Source organism: Xenopus tropicalis, chromosome 7 (genome assembly GCF_000004195.4).
Source record: "Xenopus tropicalis strain Nigerian chromosome 7, UCB_Xtro_10.0, whole genome shotgun sequence".
Classification (NCBI taxonomy): domain Eukaryota; kingdom Metazoa; phylum Chordata; class Amphibia; order Anura; family Pipidae; genus Xenopus; species Xenopus tropicalis.
Window position 1 is genome coordinate 25,441,206 of NC_030683.2, and position 13,658 is coordinate 25,454,863.

At 37.7% G+C, this 13,658-nt stretch overlaps 1 protein-coding gene across 4 annotated transcripts in view; it reads right to left on the reverse strand.

Moving 5' to 3' along the window:
- Positions 1–13,658, reverse strand: part of exoc6 (exocyst complex component 6) — a 165,342-nt gene that overhangs the window by 97,517 nt on the left and 54,167 nt on the right. For all 4 annotated transcript variants that reach the window (XM_031905941.1, XM_031905939.1, XM_031905940.1 and 1 more), the window contains exons 6-8: positions 6,279–6,483; positions 4,156–4,308; positions 231–299 (exon numbers count right to left, since the gene is read on the reverse strand). In XM_031905941.1, coding sequence (XP_031761801.1) covers positions 231–299; positions 4,156–4,308; positions 6,279–6,483 — 427 coding nt within the window. The remainder of the gene's footprint in view (positions 1–230; positions 300–4,155; positions 4,309–6,278; positions 6,484–13,658) is intronic.

Genomic DNA, 13,658 nt, shown 5'->3' on the forward strand with positions numbered 1-13,658 from the left:
TTGGGGCAGTTGCAGATACAATAAAAACAACCAAAAGGTCAGTAATGTTGTTTATTGTAACATACAACAATGAATATTTATCTGCTTCACATTTCTGGCAGCGAGAGCTCTCACAGCCCTTTTTAGCTAGGTTCAGCACTTTCCCATATGAGAACAAGATTAGATCATGGGTTACAGTCAGCCTAATATTATTAATATATGTCATTTATATAGGTTAACAATGTACTTACCAAGATTGAGTATATATGTAGACATCTATAAACAGGTGAGAAATCTACCAAATCTTGAACGTTTAAAACCTGAAAAAGCAAATGACATATTTTTCAACATAGACTATCTACTATCTGTCTGTCTTACCTGCTATCTAACTATCAATCTGTCATCTTATCTATCTACCTGTGATAGATTAATCTATCTATCTACAGTATATATCTACCTATCTATCCCGCTATCTGCAACATCTATCACTTGATCTTCAATATCTATCTATCTATCTATCATCTACCACCATATATCATCCATCTAAGTCACTCTTCATCTATTTATAATCTATATGAGCCTATTATCTATCTATCTATCTATCTATCTATCTATCATCAGTCTTCATTTTATCTGTCTATCTATCTATCTATCTATCTATCTATCTATCTATCTGTGTGCCTGTCTATCTATCATCTATCTGTTTGCCTATCTATCTGTCTATCTATCTATCTATCTATCTATCTATCATCTATCTGTTTGCCTATCTATCTATCTATCTATCTATCTATCTATCTATCATCTTTCAATCTATCTATTTATCTATATAATACCTGATTTAATGGCACCCTTAAACAACCAAAACGTAGTACGTTTGTATGTACAACTACTACTCCAAATTTAGAAATGCAAGAGGTTATTTACATGTGTCAGTCCACAGTTGTGGTACTCATTAAAGGCATCAAAATACACTCCTTGCACTTCAGTATAGTTGCGCTCGGTGCCGCTCAGTCCTTCCTGCCTTCTATTCTGAATTCAGGGCAGTTGCACTAACTGTTGCCCCTATTGCCCCTCCAGACCAGGCAGTAATTCCAGGGTTCCCTTAGTGCCGTGTGTCTCTATTTACAGTGAAGTGTGAGTACAACTTCACTAATATTTATTTATTGGTGCTCCATGGCACTGAATTATAGGTGCATTATTGCCGAGTGTGCTAAAACATGCAGTTTGCTTACTGCTCTTGTGCTCGTGACTAAGCCCTCCTGTATTTCAGACAGATGATTCAGACGGGACACAGGGTTCTCTGGGACAACTGACTTATGCAGTTACCTGCATACAAAACACACTATCCCCCAAGGTTTGTAGATAAAGGGAAACCTTTCTATTGTAGGACCCAACAACTTCAAGTTATGGCACCATGTTCCCCTATCATGTGTATTATAACAAATCCAAAAATCTGGTCCCCAGTGAGAGGGATATTATTGCATTAGAAAGAGTCCAAAGAAGGGCAACTAAGTTGGTAAAGGGTATTACAAGTCTCAGTTATCAAGAAAGACTGGCCAGGCTGGGGTTGTTGGAGAAGGAGAACTATGTATAAATATATAAGGGGATTATCTAATAATCTCTCTAAAAATCTCTTAATTTACCAGTAGGTCCTTCCAACTGACACAAGGGAACCCATTCCGATTAGATGAAATGAAGTTCCCTCTAAACATTCAGAAAGGGTTTATTCTAGTGAGAGCTGTGAAGCTGTGGAATTCCCTCCCTGAATCCGCCGTACTGGCGATATATTAGATAGCTTCAAGAAGGGGTTGGATGGCTTTTTAGCAAGTGAGGGAATACAGGGTTATGGGAGATAGCTCTTAGTTGGTCCAGGGGCAGGTCCGATTGCCATCTTGGATTCAGGAAGGAATTTTTTCTCCTTCTGCGGCAAATTAGAGAGGCTTCAGAAGGGTTTTTTGCTTCCTTTGGATCAACTAGCAGTTAGGCAGGTTATATATAGGCATTAAGGTTGAACATGAAGGAAGTGTGTTTTTTTTCAGCCTAACTTACTATGTTCCTATATAACCAATAACATTTCATTTGGCTGCTCTAAGCAAAAGCTTAAAAAACACATTTTGACTTGAAACGTTTCTCTTTCTTATATGGTTAAACCTCTCATCTTGAGTAATAACAGTTTCATACTCACTTTGGTGCCCGTGTGGGGCCCAATATGTGGGGAAAAGCCACAAGACCATTGCAAATTAAGATATTTGAGAATATATGGAATGGAACTTGAACACATGTGGGACACAAAGCCACACACTCGCATAACATTCTGCTCTGATTTATTACAACAAATGCCCCATATTTGGTAATGAGGCTTTTGGCTATATACATAATAAAGAAAAGCTGAGATATAATGGGTATCAAATGTTGGCGATGAATGAGCCATTTTGGATTTTTGTTTAAAAACAATCATAGTAAACACCAACTGACTTCAGTGTGTTTTGTGACAGCTTTGTCCATCACTGCTGAATATCCATAGCTGATTGGTTGTTCAATCCACCAATATTGAATGGAAGATAGGGCACAGGTGCAACTGAAACTTTTTAGTTTTTTGTTGTATTGTTATTTTATAAGGAGACTCTCTGTTTTATGACACATCCTGTGTTAAGTTTTTGGTTAGAAAAAATAGGAAAACTGATTAATTCTTGATAGTCTCATAAAGAATTACATTACCTTAAAGGACAAGTCAACCCAAAATATAATTTTTTGCCTGGTAAAATAAATTCATTTCAAATGAAATTCATTCATTACAAATTTGCAATGGTTTTTGACTTATTTGTATATATAATTGCTATTAGAAGCAGTGTTTGTCTGTCTTTTTCTATTCTCTGCCCTGGGGGCTCTGGCGTTTGAAACAATATAACACAAGGCAGCAGCCTGACAGACCTGTGTTGCTGGAGGAGACTGACCTTTGCAACATTGTTTTAATAGTAACACCCAGGAGTTCAGCAAATGCAGCTTTCAATACCAATTACATTTACAAATAACTTTTAAAACTTAAATTCACATTGGAAAGTTGCTTGGAATTATGTTATTATTGTTATGTTTTATTTTATTAGGCGAAAAAATCTTTTTGGGGTTGACATGTCCTTTAAAAGTTCCTTCTCAAAATCTCCAGATGCAGAAAGGGCAAATTACAGAAGAGACACCTTTGCTAATTACATATACTGTATAACAGTGTGACAGTGACAAGGCAACTAGTGTTATGGCACTGCACCAAAGAACTTTGATTTTCTCAATACATAGGATAGTGGCACTAAAGTCCTTACTAAAAGCTTCTATAATACAATATAATTTAAACACTGCTGGGCAGGATTTTTACAATTTCAGCAATGTCATGGTGTTATAAAAGACCTAATATCTGTGTGCTGCTTGGGCCAGGCTCGCTGAGAACACTTATTTGGTAGGATACGTAGCTGAGAATAATCAAGCATTTTTGGTGTATAACTGACTTGCTATAGGCGGTAACTGTTGTTACATCACCACTGGGTGGAACTGCGTCCATTGTAGGTATCCCACACTCTAACTGCACTTAGCATTCCAGTGAGCTCAGGTGGGTACAGTCAGGATTTAAAAAAGGCCACATGTAAGTGCCCCAATCAACATCAGATAAAAATCTACTGCAATAAACAATGAATGATTTATATTTAGCAAACTGCAATTTTGTGTACAATTTCCATGTTTTTTGGTCACAAGGGGGGCGTTGCACTTGACACAATTGACGTGATGCATCACAACTTAACACAATTGCACTTGCGCTTTGTTGTTCGCACTTGAACTGGTTGACATCATTTCCAGTGTTCGTCATGAAAGTGATGCATGACCTTGATTATTTAGACGCACGCTGCACCTATTAAAGCACGGGCTGAGTGAACCCCGGAGCTATTTCATGGTTCAGAGGTGTCGGTAGTTCCAGGGTTCCTCTCCGTCAGTAGATGCAGCTGCTCTCATTTTGTAACAGAAGGCAGGAAGGACTGAGCAGCACTGAGCACAACTACACGGAAGCACATTTTGATGCAGGCACCTTTAATGAACAGGGATAATGCAGAACTGTACTTGTCGTCATAGGTTACCCCTTATATTTATTACACTGAACTTCTCGCTTAGATTAATATATGAAACACAAAGTACCTCTTCTTCTGTGTCTTCATCGGCTGCATCATATTTTGATTTGACTCCATTTTTGTCTTCAGATATATGTCCATTAAGAATATACTTGGTTTTTTTTAAACTCACATTGGTTTTTTTGTGCAAGGCAACCTGGAAGGTCTTTTGCTGTTGAGCCTGAATATTGGGAAAAAGAACCGTTCTGTATTAGCACTGCGATTAGTGTTTTCAATCATGTTCTGCATCAAGTGCTCAGTAACTCATCATGAACAGCACTTCCTGAATCTCATTATATCATTTCATATTTATAATTAAGCCATTGCTATCCATTGATGGATGTTGTCATAGGCTGATATATGGGAGTAAGCACAAAAGGACATCACAATTAAAACCCTTTTCATAAATGATCAATGTAATTAAAATGCAGTACAGGTATGTACCTGTAAAGTATGTACCAGAAAGTTATGAATTGCAGAAAGGCCATCTTCCATAGACTCCATTATAAGCAAATAATTCTCATTTTTGAAAAGGATTTCCTTTTTCTCTGTAATAATAAAACAGTAGCTTGTACTTGAAATTACCTGTAATACAATCTTGAAAACCACAGGGGTAATTCACAATGACCCATGCAGGGGGCAAAGTGGAAAAAAAAGACCACACCTGAAGCAGGGCATTGTGTGAATAGCCGCAGGCCTCTGCACTTTGTTTCAGCATTAGACCGCACTATGAGTGAATTGCACATGCAATTTAAGGAGCGGAATGAGGTGCAGCCCACAGCCCACATTTGGGCACGGCACTGTTCTTACCTCCTGCGCAAAGATTAAGGTAGAGATCTTAAAATTAACCCTTTTAACAGGTTTTATATTGCAATCTACGATCATTCAAGACAGGTCAAGAAAAAAGAGGTCATTTTAGCATGTCAGGACTTGGTGTACAAGGTAGAAAAAGCAGATAATTTTTCAACATTGGCTCAATGAATAGGTCTTGTTCTGAACATACTTATTGCCACTTGTTTTCATCATGAATTATCTATGGTTTTTGTTATTTCTTGTTCTAAACAGGGCAAAATAAAAAAGGCCACATACTACTTCCTGACCCCAAAAAAGCAGAAAAGTTAAACAAGCCAGCAGCCCACTGAAAAACATCTTTATTATGAGCCACTCTTTATTTAAGGGATAAAGGGATAAGGGATCTTTCCATAAGTTGAATCTCCATGCCGTAAGTCTTCTAAAAAATCATTTTAACATTTTGCCTCCAATAAGGATTAATTATATCTTAGTTGGGATCAAGTACAAGGTACAGTTTTATTATTACAGAGAAAAGGGAATCATTTAACCATTAAATAAACCCAATAGGGCTGTTCTGCCCCCAATAAGGGGTAATTATATCTTAGTTGGGATCAAGTACAAGGTACAGTTTTATTACTACAGAGAAAAAAATAATTATTTATTAAAATTAGAAATATTTCCTTTAAATAGAGTCTATGGGAAATGGCCCTTTCCCTAATTCGGAGCTTTCTGGATAATTTGTTTCCTGATAATAGATCCCGTACCTGTAAATATTACATTAACATTTATTTATAAAGCGCCAACATATTCCGCAGCGCTGTACAATAAGTGGGTTTCATACATTGGACATACAGAGTAACATATAAAGCAATCAATAACCGATACAAGAGGTGAAGAGGGCCCTGCCCAAAAGAGCTTACAATCTGCAAATATTGATGAACATATGGCAGTGGGTATGCCATGAAGGTGTTGCGCCAGGTGCCAACACAAGCTATGCTCCATCTATACATTACTGAGTTTCTATGTATAGCAAGCTAGATGAATGAACTCTTTTCCTAAACAAGAACCAGCACCAGATGAGGAAGAGCCGTTTAATAGCAACATGTAGTATAAGCCTTAGATTTAAAGCTGGCTACATACAGGCAAGTTCTTCTATGGTCCATAATGTCCTTCTAATTCCCCTGCAAGACAATTGGATGACATGTGGACACCTGATACAGCTTTTGTCTAGATGTTGAGCTCTTATGGGCAGAACCGCCTTTCTTTTGTTTGTCCCAGTAAGAATTTCACTATTGTATAGTGCTTCAGAGCATGACTGGTATGCTACCGTCACACAACAGTAATTCCAAACATACCGACCTGCCTCATTGCCGTTTCCCCAATTTTGTCCGAATGCTTCCTGATGCTCTCCAAAAAGTCCTTCAGACCTGACATGGAAATCTCCTTTATTTCCTCCCGAAGCTTTGGAAGATTTTCGCCCATTATTTGGCAAAAACGGTATTGAGACACTTTAGGAAGATAAATGTTTTCTAACTGTTCCATTGTTTTTAGGGCAGAATAATACCTGTTGGAAAACAAAACAGTAAAAAAAAACCAAAGTCAACTAAAGAATGAAAAAATATCAGAAAACATTTTTAAAGGAGTTCTCAACAGATATATATTTTTTTGCAGGCGGCCATGTTATTTAGCGCACATGCATGCATTTAGCACTTATGCTCATGCATGTCACGTAGGCACGTGGATGCAACTCACCTTCCCAAGTTACATACATGCACGTAATAAGCAAGTTGTGGCACTCGTTCCTTATGTGCATGTGTGTGGCACAACATGGCTGCCCGCACTGGAAGTTCCCTCGCAGTATGGGCATCCTAATACTGTAGGGGGCTATTTTTTTATAAGAAAAATAGTATTGTTTCCTCCAACTGGAGTTTTCTCTCAACTAATTTAACATCCAATTTGAGCAGAATATCACCAAAATGTGTTTACAATCTAATTTCATTACTTGTTATGGTTGGACTAAGAACCTGGGAAAGATGAGAAGAAACTTCAGTCCTTGAAATGCCATTGAAATAATAGGAGCTGAGTTATATTATATTATTTTTATTTTCACGCCTCTTTTGACATTGCTGGAGATTTTTTGAAGCTTCACAAATAGATGATAATAATTATTACACACATTAAACACCATACACCATGCCCTTGAGCTAGAATGTTGTAGTTCTTGCATCTGTATAATTCTCCACGTCTTTACCCAAAATTCTATAATTGTGAGCGCTGCTATCTGCTAAGCTATTGTTGGACTACAACTACCCAGAATGCCAATGGATTTTGGTGGGATGCTGTGAGTTCAGCTGGAGAGAAGTAGGCTCGATATCCCCAACAAGAATACTAAACATAACATAGGACTGTTACACAGTGTAACAAGTAATCTGTCCTTTACCCCTTTTAGTTTTTGGGAAAAGGAGAAAAATGTAAATGCTAGCCCTGGGATTTACAGGGTAGTAATAAGCATCTCTCAGGCCTATTTATCACGCTTCAAATTGAATAGAAATGTTAGAAAGCATTATCCTAAAAGCTCTGAATTACAGGAGTCCATTTTAAGCAAATAATTCCAACTTGTACAAATTATTTTCGCTTTCTCTGTAATAATAAAACAGAACTTGCCCTTGATCCCAACTAAGGTATAATTACCCCTTGTTGGGGCAGAACAATCCTATTGGGTTTATTTAATGGTTAAATGATTCCCTTTTCTCTGTAATAATAAAACAGTACCTGTACTTGATCCCAACTAAGATATAATTACCCCTTATTGGGGCAGAACAGCCCTATTGGGTTTATTTAATGGTTAAATGATTCCCTTTTCTCTGTAATAATAAAACAGTACCTGTACTTGATCCCAACTAAGATATAATTACCCCTTATTGGGGGCAGAACAGCTCTATTGGGTTTATTTAATGGTTAAATTATTCCCTTTTCTCTGTAATAATAAAACAGTACCTGTACTTGATCCCAACTAAGATATAATTACCCCTTATTGGGGGCAGAACAGCCCTATTGGGTTTATTTAATGGTTAAATGATTCCTTTTTCTCTGTAATAATAAAACAGTACCTGTACTTGATCCCAACTAAGATATAATTAATCCTTATTGGAGACAAAACAATCCTATTGGATTTATTTAATGTTTAACGATTTTTAGTAGCCTTAAGACTAATGCAAAATGGGACAGGACCCCATTTCAGGAAAACCCATGGTTCCAAGCATTCTGGATAATAGATCCTGTACCATGTTAGAAAATGGTAATTCTTTAGGGCCATATAATTAGAGCTGTTACAGAAATCCATTAGTGTAATGCCATTTATATGTGGAATAAATAAAAAAAAATGAGGGTTTTTTTATGCTATGATCAAAGTAGATACGTTTGGTCAAAATTACGCACTTTGCTGAATTATAATGCTGAATAAATAAGCCACTGAATAGTGCATTTGTACACACCAGAAATTGCAACCAGATTAAGTCCTATGCATTACTTTAATTGTGCTTGTTGTTTTTAGAAACACTATCCTTTGAAGTAGACCTTATTTTTATGTTGCACTGCTATTTGATCTGTTTCCTTTTTCCCATTATTGATTTGTTTGACTTTTTTCGGTGTCAAGGGACAGTGGGATTTACTTGCTGATCCCAGACAGCTTACAATAATACAAAGTGTGCAGAGCTTGGGGGTTCTGTCATACAGTAATAGTGCGTAACCTGCAGCCCTCCATCTGCTGAACCACAACATTCATCCATACTTTCCCATGTTCTGTAGATTTCTCAGTTTAGTACTAGGGTGGTCCTTTTCTTTACAGCTACTGGTGAGCTATAGATGCCAGGCTTTTTGAGGATTCTGAGATACTTGGAAGTCACATCTGCTCTACAGATGCCTTCTGCTACGTTGCTTTAACAGTCGGAACCAGCAGTGCACAGAATAGCAAGGTTTAGTCAGATGCTGCTTTTAGTAGAAATTACAAATAACTTTAGGACAGCTGAAGATTTGTAATTAATGTATATTTTAAAGTTTCTTAGACTTATAATTTATATCAGTGGGCAATGCCAGGCGAGCTTCAGTTAGGGGTGCTCCGCTTCTTGTCAAAGATGCTAGGATGTCATTGTGCCTGGCGCAAAATTCAACGATAAAAAGATGCCAAAGAACTGGGTTCAATGTGCCCGCCCCTGCACGTAGAAGTATTGTCACAGGTCTTTGCGCTCCAAAACCCTCAACGCAAATGCTTTTTAAAGGAAAACTATACCCCCAAACAATGTAGGTCTCTAGAAAAGTGTTCATTCGGGGGTATAGTTTTCCCTTTATTGAGTGCTTTTGCATCCCTTGGCACTCTCGCACTTGTACTACAACTTTGTACCAATATTTCTTTCTATCATTTCCTAGCAACACTGATCAGTTGAGCAAAACTTCTTAGTTTTGCTTTGCCACAAAATTTGCAAATCTGGAAAAATTCACAAAATGATGAAAGCTTGCCAAGTGCAGAAGTGGCAGATTTTTACCACAATTTTTTTTCACGCCAAACACTTTGGAGCCAAAGGGTGTTTTTTCTTGCGCCAAATGCATTGGAGACAATTGCCATTTATTTTTGTGACGTGCATTGGAGACAATTGCCATTTATTTTTGTGACATATGCATTGGAGGCAATTGTTGTTTTTTACTCCAGCACTAAAAAAACACAAATTTGTTTTCCAACTTAACAAAATGCATGACGAAATCCAAGTACAGATTCATAAATATTTTTGCCACAGATATCTGCACAAATCTGTATGAGGTTTAAAAACGTTGCTCATCCCTATTAGCAACATATTTATGGGATTTTTTAAAGTCTGTTTATCAAGGGATGAACCCTCACCATCACCCTTTGATAAAAAGGCTCCCAAAAATCCCACGGAAATGAATACAGAGAGGAGGGAATTTCACTCTAATAAATGTGTCCCAAAATACAAAGTATAGAAGAGAGAAGTTGAATATGATGGGCAAATGCTTTTTATAATTCTAATAGATATGCATACAATGTAGACAGAGAGACACATCAGTAAATAGACAGACAGACTGATACTCATTAATTCTTATAGCATTCTATGATACAGCGGTTTTCCAGCAAATACAGGAATCTACTTTTTTTTTACTAACTTTCTATCGACTATGTAATTGCGGCTGACCTTTCTAAATCAATTTCATTCTACTGTACATTGTAAAACGCTCGTATGCGCGCGCAGATTACTGAAAGGTATATGAGAGGAGTTAAATATTCTTTCTGTCTGGAAGTGTTTTTTCAGTTTAATAAGTTCAAACCGACATATGGTTAGAATAAATAATGTGGTCAGTGGATGTGTAAATGTCTGGGTTAGTGAAAGCCTTGAATTACAATTCTTTGGATGTGTTTTTGGATTCTTTCATCCATCTTCCAAAAGAGCAGCTCCGCACGGTATGACCTCTCAGGAGATAATTCCATAACGGCATTAAAATCATATAAACGCTTTTATTCAAATTCTACAAATCAGCTTATCGGGCTCTGTTGGTTCATCTGGAAGGTTTTTGAATGTTGTTTCTGAAATCGGAATTAGCATAATCCAACTTAAACTCATTCTTGAGCCCCTTGCTAATTATACATATCCCCAGCTCAGGACCATGCCCTTTCAACATCTGTTCCAAAGGAAGCTTTTAGTCTTTTTAATTTGTAGGTTATTTGCAGGTCAGGAACTATGCTACCAGGCTTGAATTTGATATTTAAGAATGTGTTAAATAGGGCAGTGCTTAGATTTTAATGTAGAAAACCACATCTGTTCTTCAACTGTGTTGAAGTGAAAAAGAAAAAGTAAAAGGGATTTGTCCTCTATATTTAGTTGTTTAGTATATAGAAGTATATACATTTGGTAAAAATTCAGCACATCCTTTATATGTTCTAAACAGTGATTGTTAGAAGCACATATTAACATACACAATAGCAAACCCATAAATAAAATACACTGTATTTACAACTAGAAATGTTATTGCAAAGGAATGCCAAAAAGGAACAAACACACAGCCAAAATAAGCCCTTAGTTAAGGTGTCCACTATGCAGATACCACAGACCAGTTATCCCCAGCAGTGGCTCAGGAGCAACATGTTGCTCACCAACCCCTTGGATGTTGCTCCCAATGGCCTCAAAGTAGGTGCTTAGTTTTGAACTCCTGGCTTGGAGTGGAGACAAGTTTTGGTTGCATTAAAACCTTGTGTAAGGCCAAACAGAGCTTTCTGTAGGCTGCCAGTCCACATAGGGGCTGCTAAATGTCCAATTACAGCTCTTATTAGGGAACCCCCAGAAACCTTTTTCATGCTTGTTTCTTAAAAGTTTGGGGATCCCTGCTATAGAAGGAGAAAGGTGAGATCAAGAGCCTGGATAGTTCTAATAGGAAGTGACAAATATGGCACCAGATACCCCATGTACTTTTTTGGGAGGAGCACTGTAAAGTTGCTGTAGCTATCTTATTTGCCAGTGATGCCAAAAACCTCCTCACAGAACTGGAAAATTGTCTTTGTGTGCAAATGAAGCTGGTCTATACGGAGGAAGAAAGACTGAGATGGAAAAGGGAGACAGGAATAAATGTGGTAAAAATAAGGATATAGAGGGGAATGGTGGGAGTATAAAGGGACCCCAAATGCAAATGGAGAGAGAAAAAGGGAAAAAAAACACAATGGAAGGAAGGAAGATGGATGCAGAAGATAAAAAAACACAATGGAAATGGAGGAAGAATGATAAGAAGTTGTGAGGGACAGCCAGAAAGGGAACAGAAGAGGAAAAGAAAGAATGACAAACAGAAAAAGAAGTGAAAATAAGTGATAGCGACAGGAAAAAGTGAAAGAAAAGCAAGAATAGAAAAATAATCCAAAACAGAAGAGGAAAATCAAAAAGGAGCTAGAATGGAGAAGTGTAATTATGGTCGCAGGGAATGGAGAAAAGCGAAGACAAGAAAGAAGTCATTGTAAGGGAAATTATAGGAAAGAACATGAACTGACAGAAAAAAGGTAGGAGAAAACAAGAAAAACGACAATAAAAAGTACATGAACATTTCCACACCTTGTGGACAAATGAAATCCCGAGAAATGTAAAGTACCAATAGCCCAGACAAGTAGGCACCATCATGGAATCATACGATTCTCCTTTTGTCACAGAGAAGCTTCCCTTAAGACAACTGCACTTCAGGTAGTTTTGACGTATCCTCACACCATCTTCTTCTTCCACAGTTTACCTTGAAATAGGTCCATGATTGGGAAGTGTGGGATAGAGACACATCTCTCCCCTCTCAATTTCTGCTTTTGGTTTGCTTTCTGAATAATAATTCTGTAGCTGAGGGTATTTGATTTAGTTGTAAAAAAAATATATTTATACATCATCTATACATCTTACTGCAACTGTGTAACATAGAGGAAGATAGCTGCAGGGCTGTGAGTATGATATCCCTGAGATAAGTTCTCAGCACAAAACACCTCAATTAAGTCTATTCTACTTGCATCTTCTTTGTTTTACTCCAACTGCAAAAATAAAACATATCCAATACTTGATATTTTGACCCCACTGAATTAAAGGTTGCGAGAAGGAATACATTTGCAACCAGACTGTTTAACAATACCCACCAAGAGAATTTTGGGTAAGAGTCAAAAAGCCAACTTGGTGTCCAAATGGATTAGGTATCTGCAGAGCGATAAAAATCTACATCACCCGCTTTTCTTATATTAACATTTTTGACGCACCAGCCATCTGATCTACAAGAACCACGGTCCCCCTGGTCTCATTAAGGAAGCAGATCATATCATGAAAGTGACTTTTATGTCAGATGTACTTATGTGGAACTCCACAAGGTAATGTGAATCCCTTCAAGAAGAATTTTGAGCTGAAAAGCGAGCGGCTCCTAAATTAAAGAGCCTTTTTAAGCATTTGTAGAATACATTTTCATATCTTAGCAGAACATTAGGTTTTTTAAATTGCATTTGTCGTTTGTGAACTGGACATGCCATCTTCGGTTTCAAAAGGAAATATACTTCAAAGTTTGTTTTCAGAAACTCTTTATGTATCCTGCTACTCCCTGTTACCTGCCATCTTGTATTTTAATGGAAACACTAGGTTTAAGGGTACGATATCTGTTTTCAAAGTGAGGGCGCACACAAGCACTTCATGGTGCAAATCAGAAAGGAGAAATTAACCTCAAACCACAGAAGTCATCATTTGAGAGACTCAAAACAAAATCTGCACTTTTGTAGCCCCTTTCTGGACACGGGAAAGCTTATTTAGTAGTTTTCAAATATGTGAATATTAGATTTTTTTCAAATAAACATGAAGTTTAACTAAACATGTCACATGGGGCTAGCCTTATTCTTCATTTCCCAGGGTGCCACAGCCATGTGACCTGTGCTCTGATAAACTTCAGTCACACTTTACTGCTGCTCTGCAAGTTCGAATGATATCATGCCCCCCCCCCCCACCCCCAGCAGCCGATCAGCAGAACAATGGGAAGGGAGCAAGATAGCAGCTCCCAGTAGGTATCAGAATAGCACTCAATAGTAAGAAATCCAAGTCCGGCTTGGGACTCCTCCAGTTACATGGGAGTAGGAGAAACAATAGGTTAGCTGAAAGCAGTTCTAATGCGTAGCGCTGGCTCCTTCTGAAAGCTCAGACTCAGGCACAATGCACCGAGGTGGCGCCTACACACCAATAT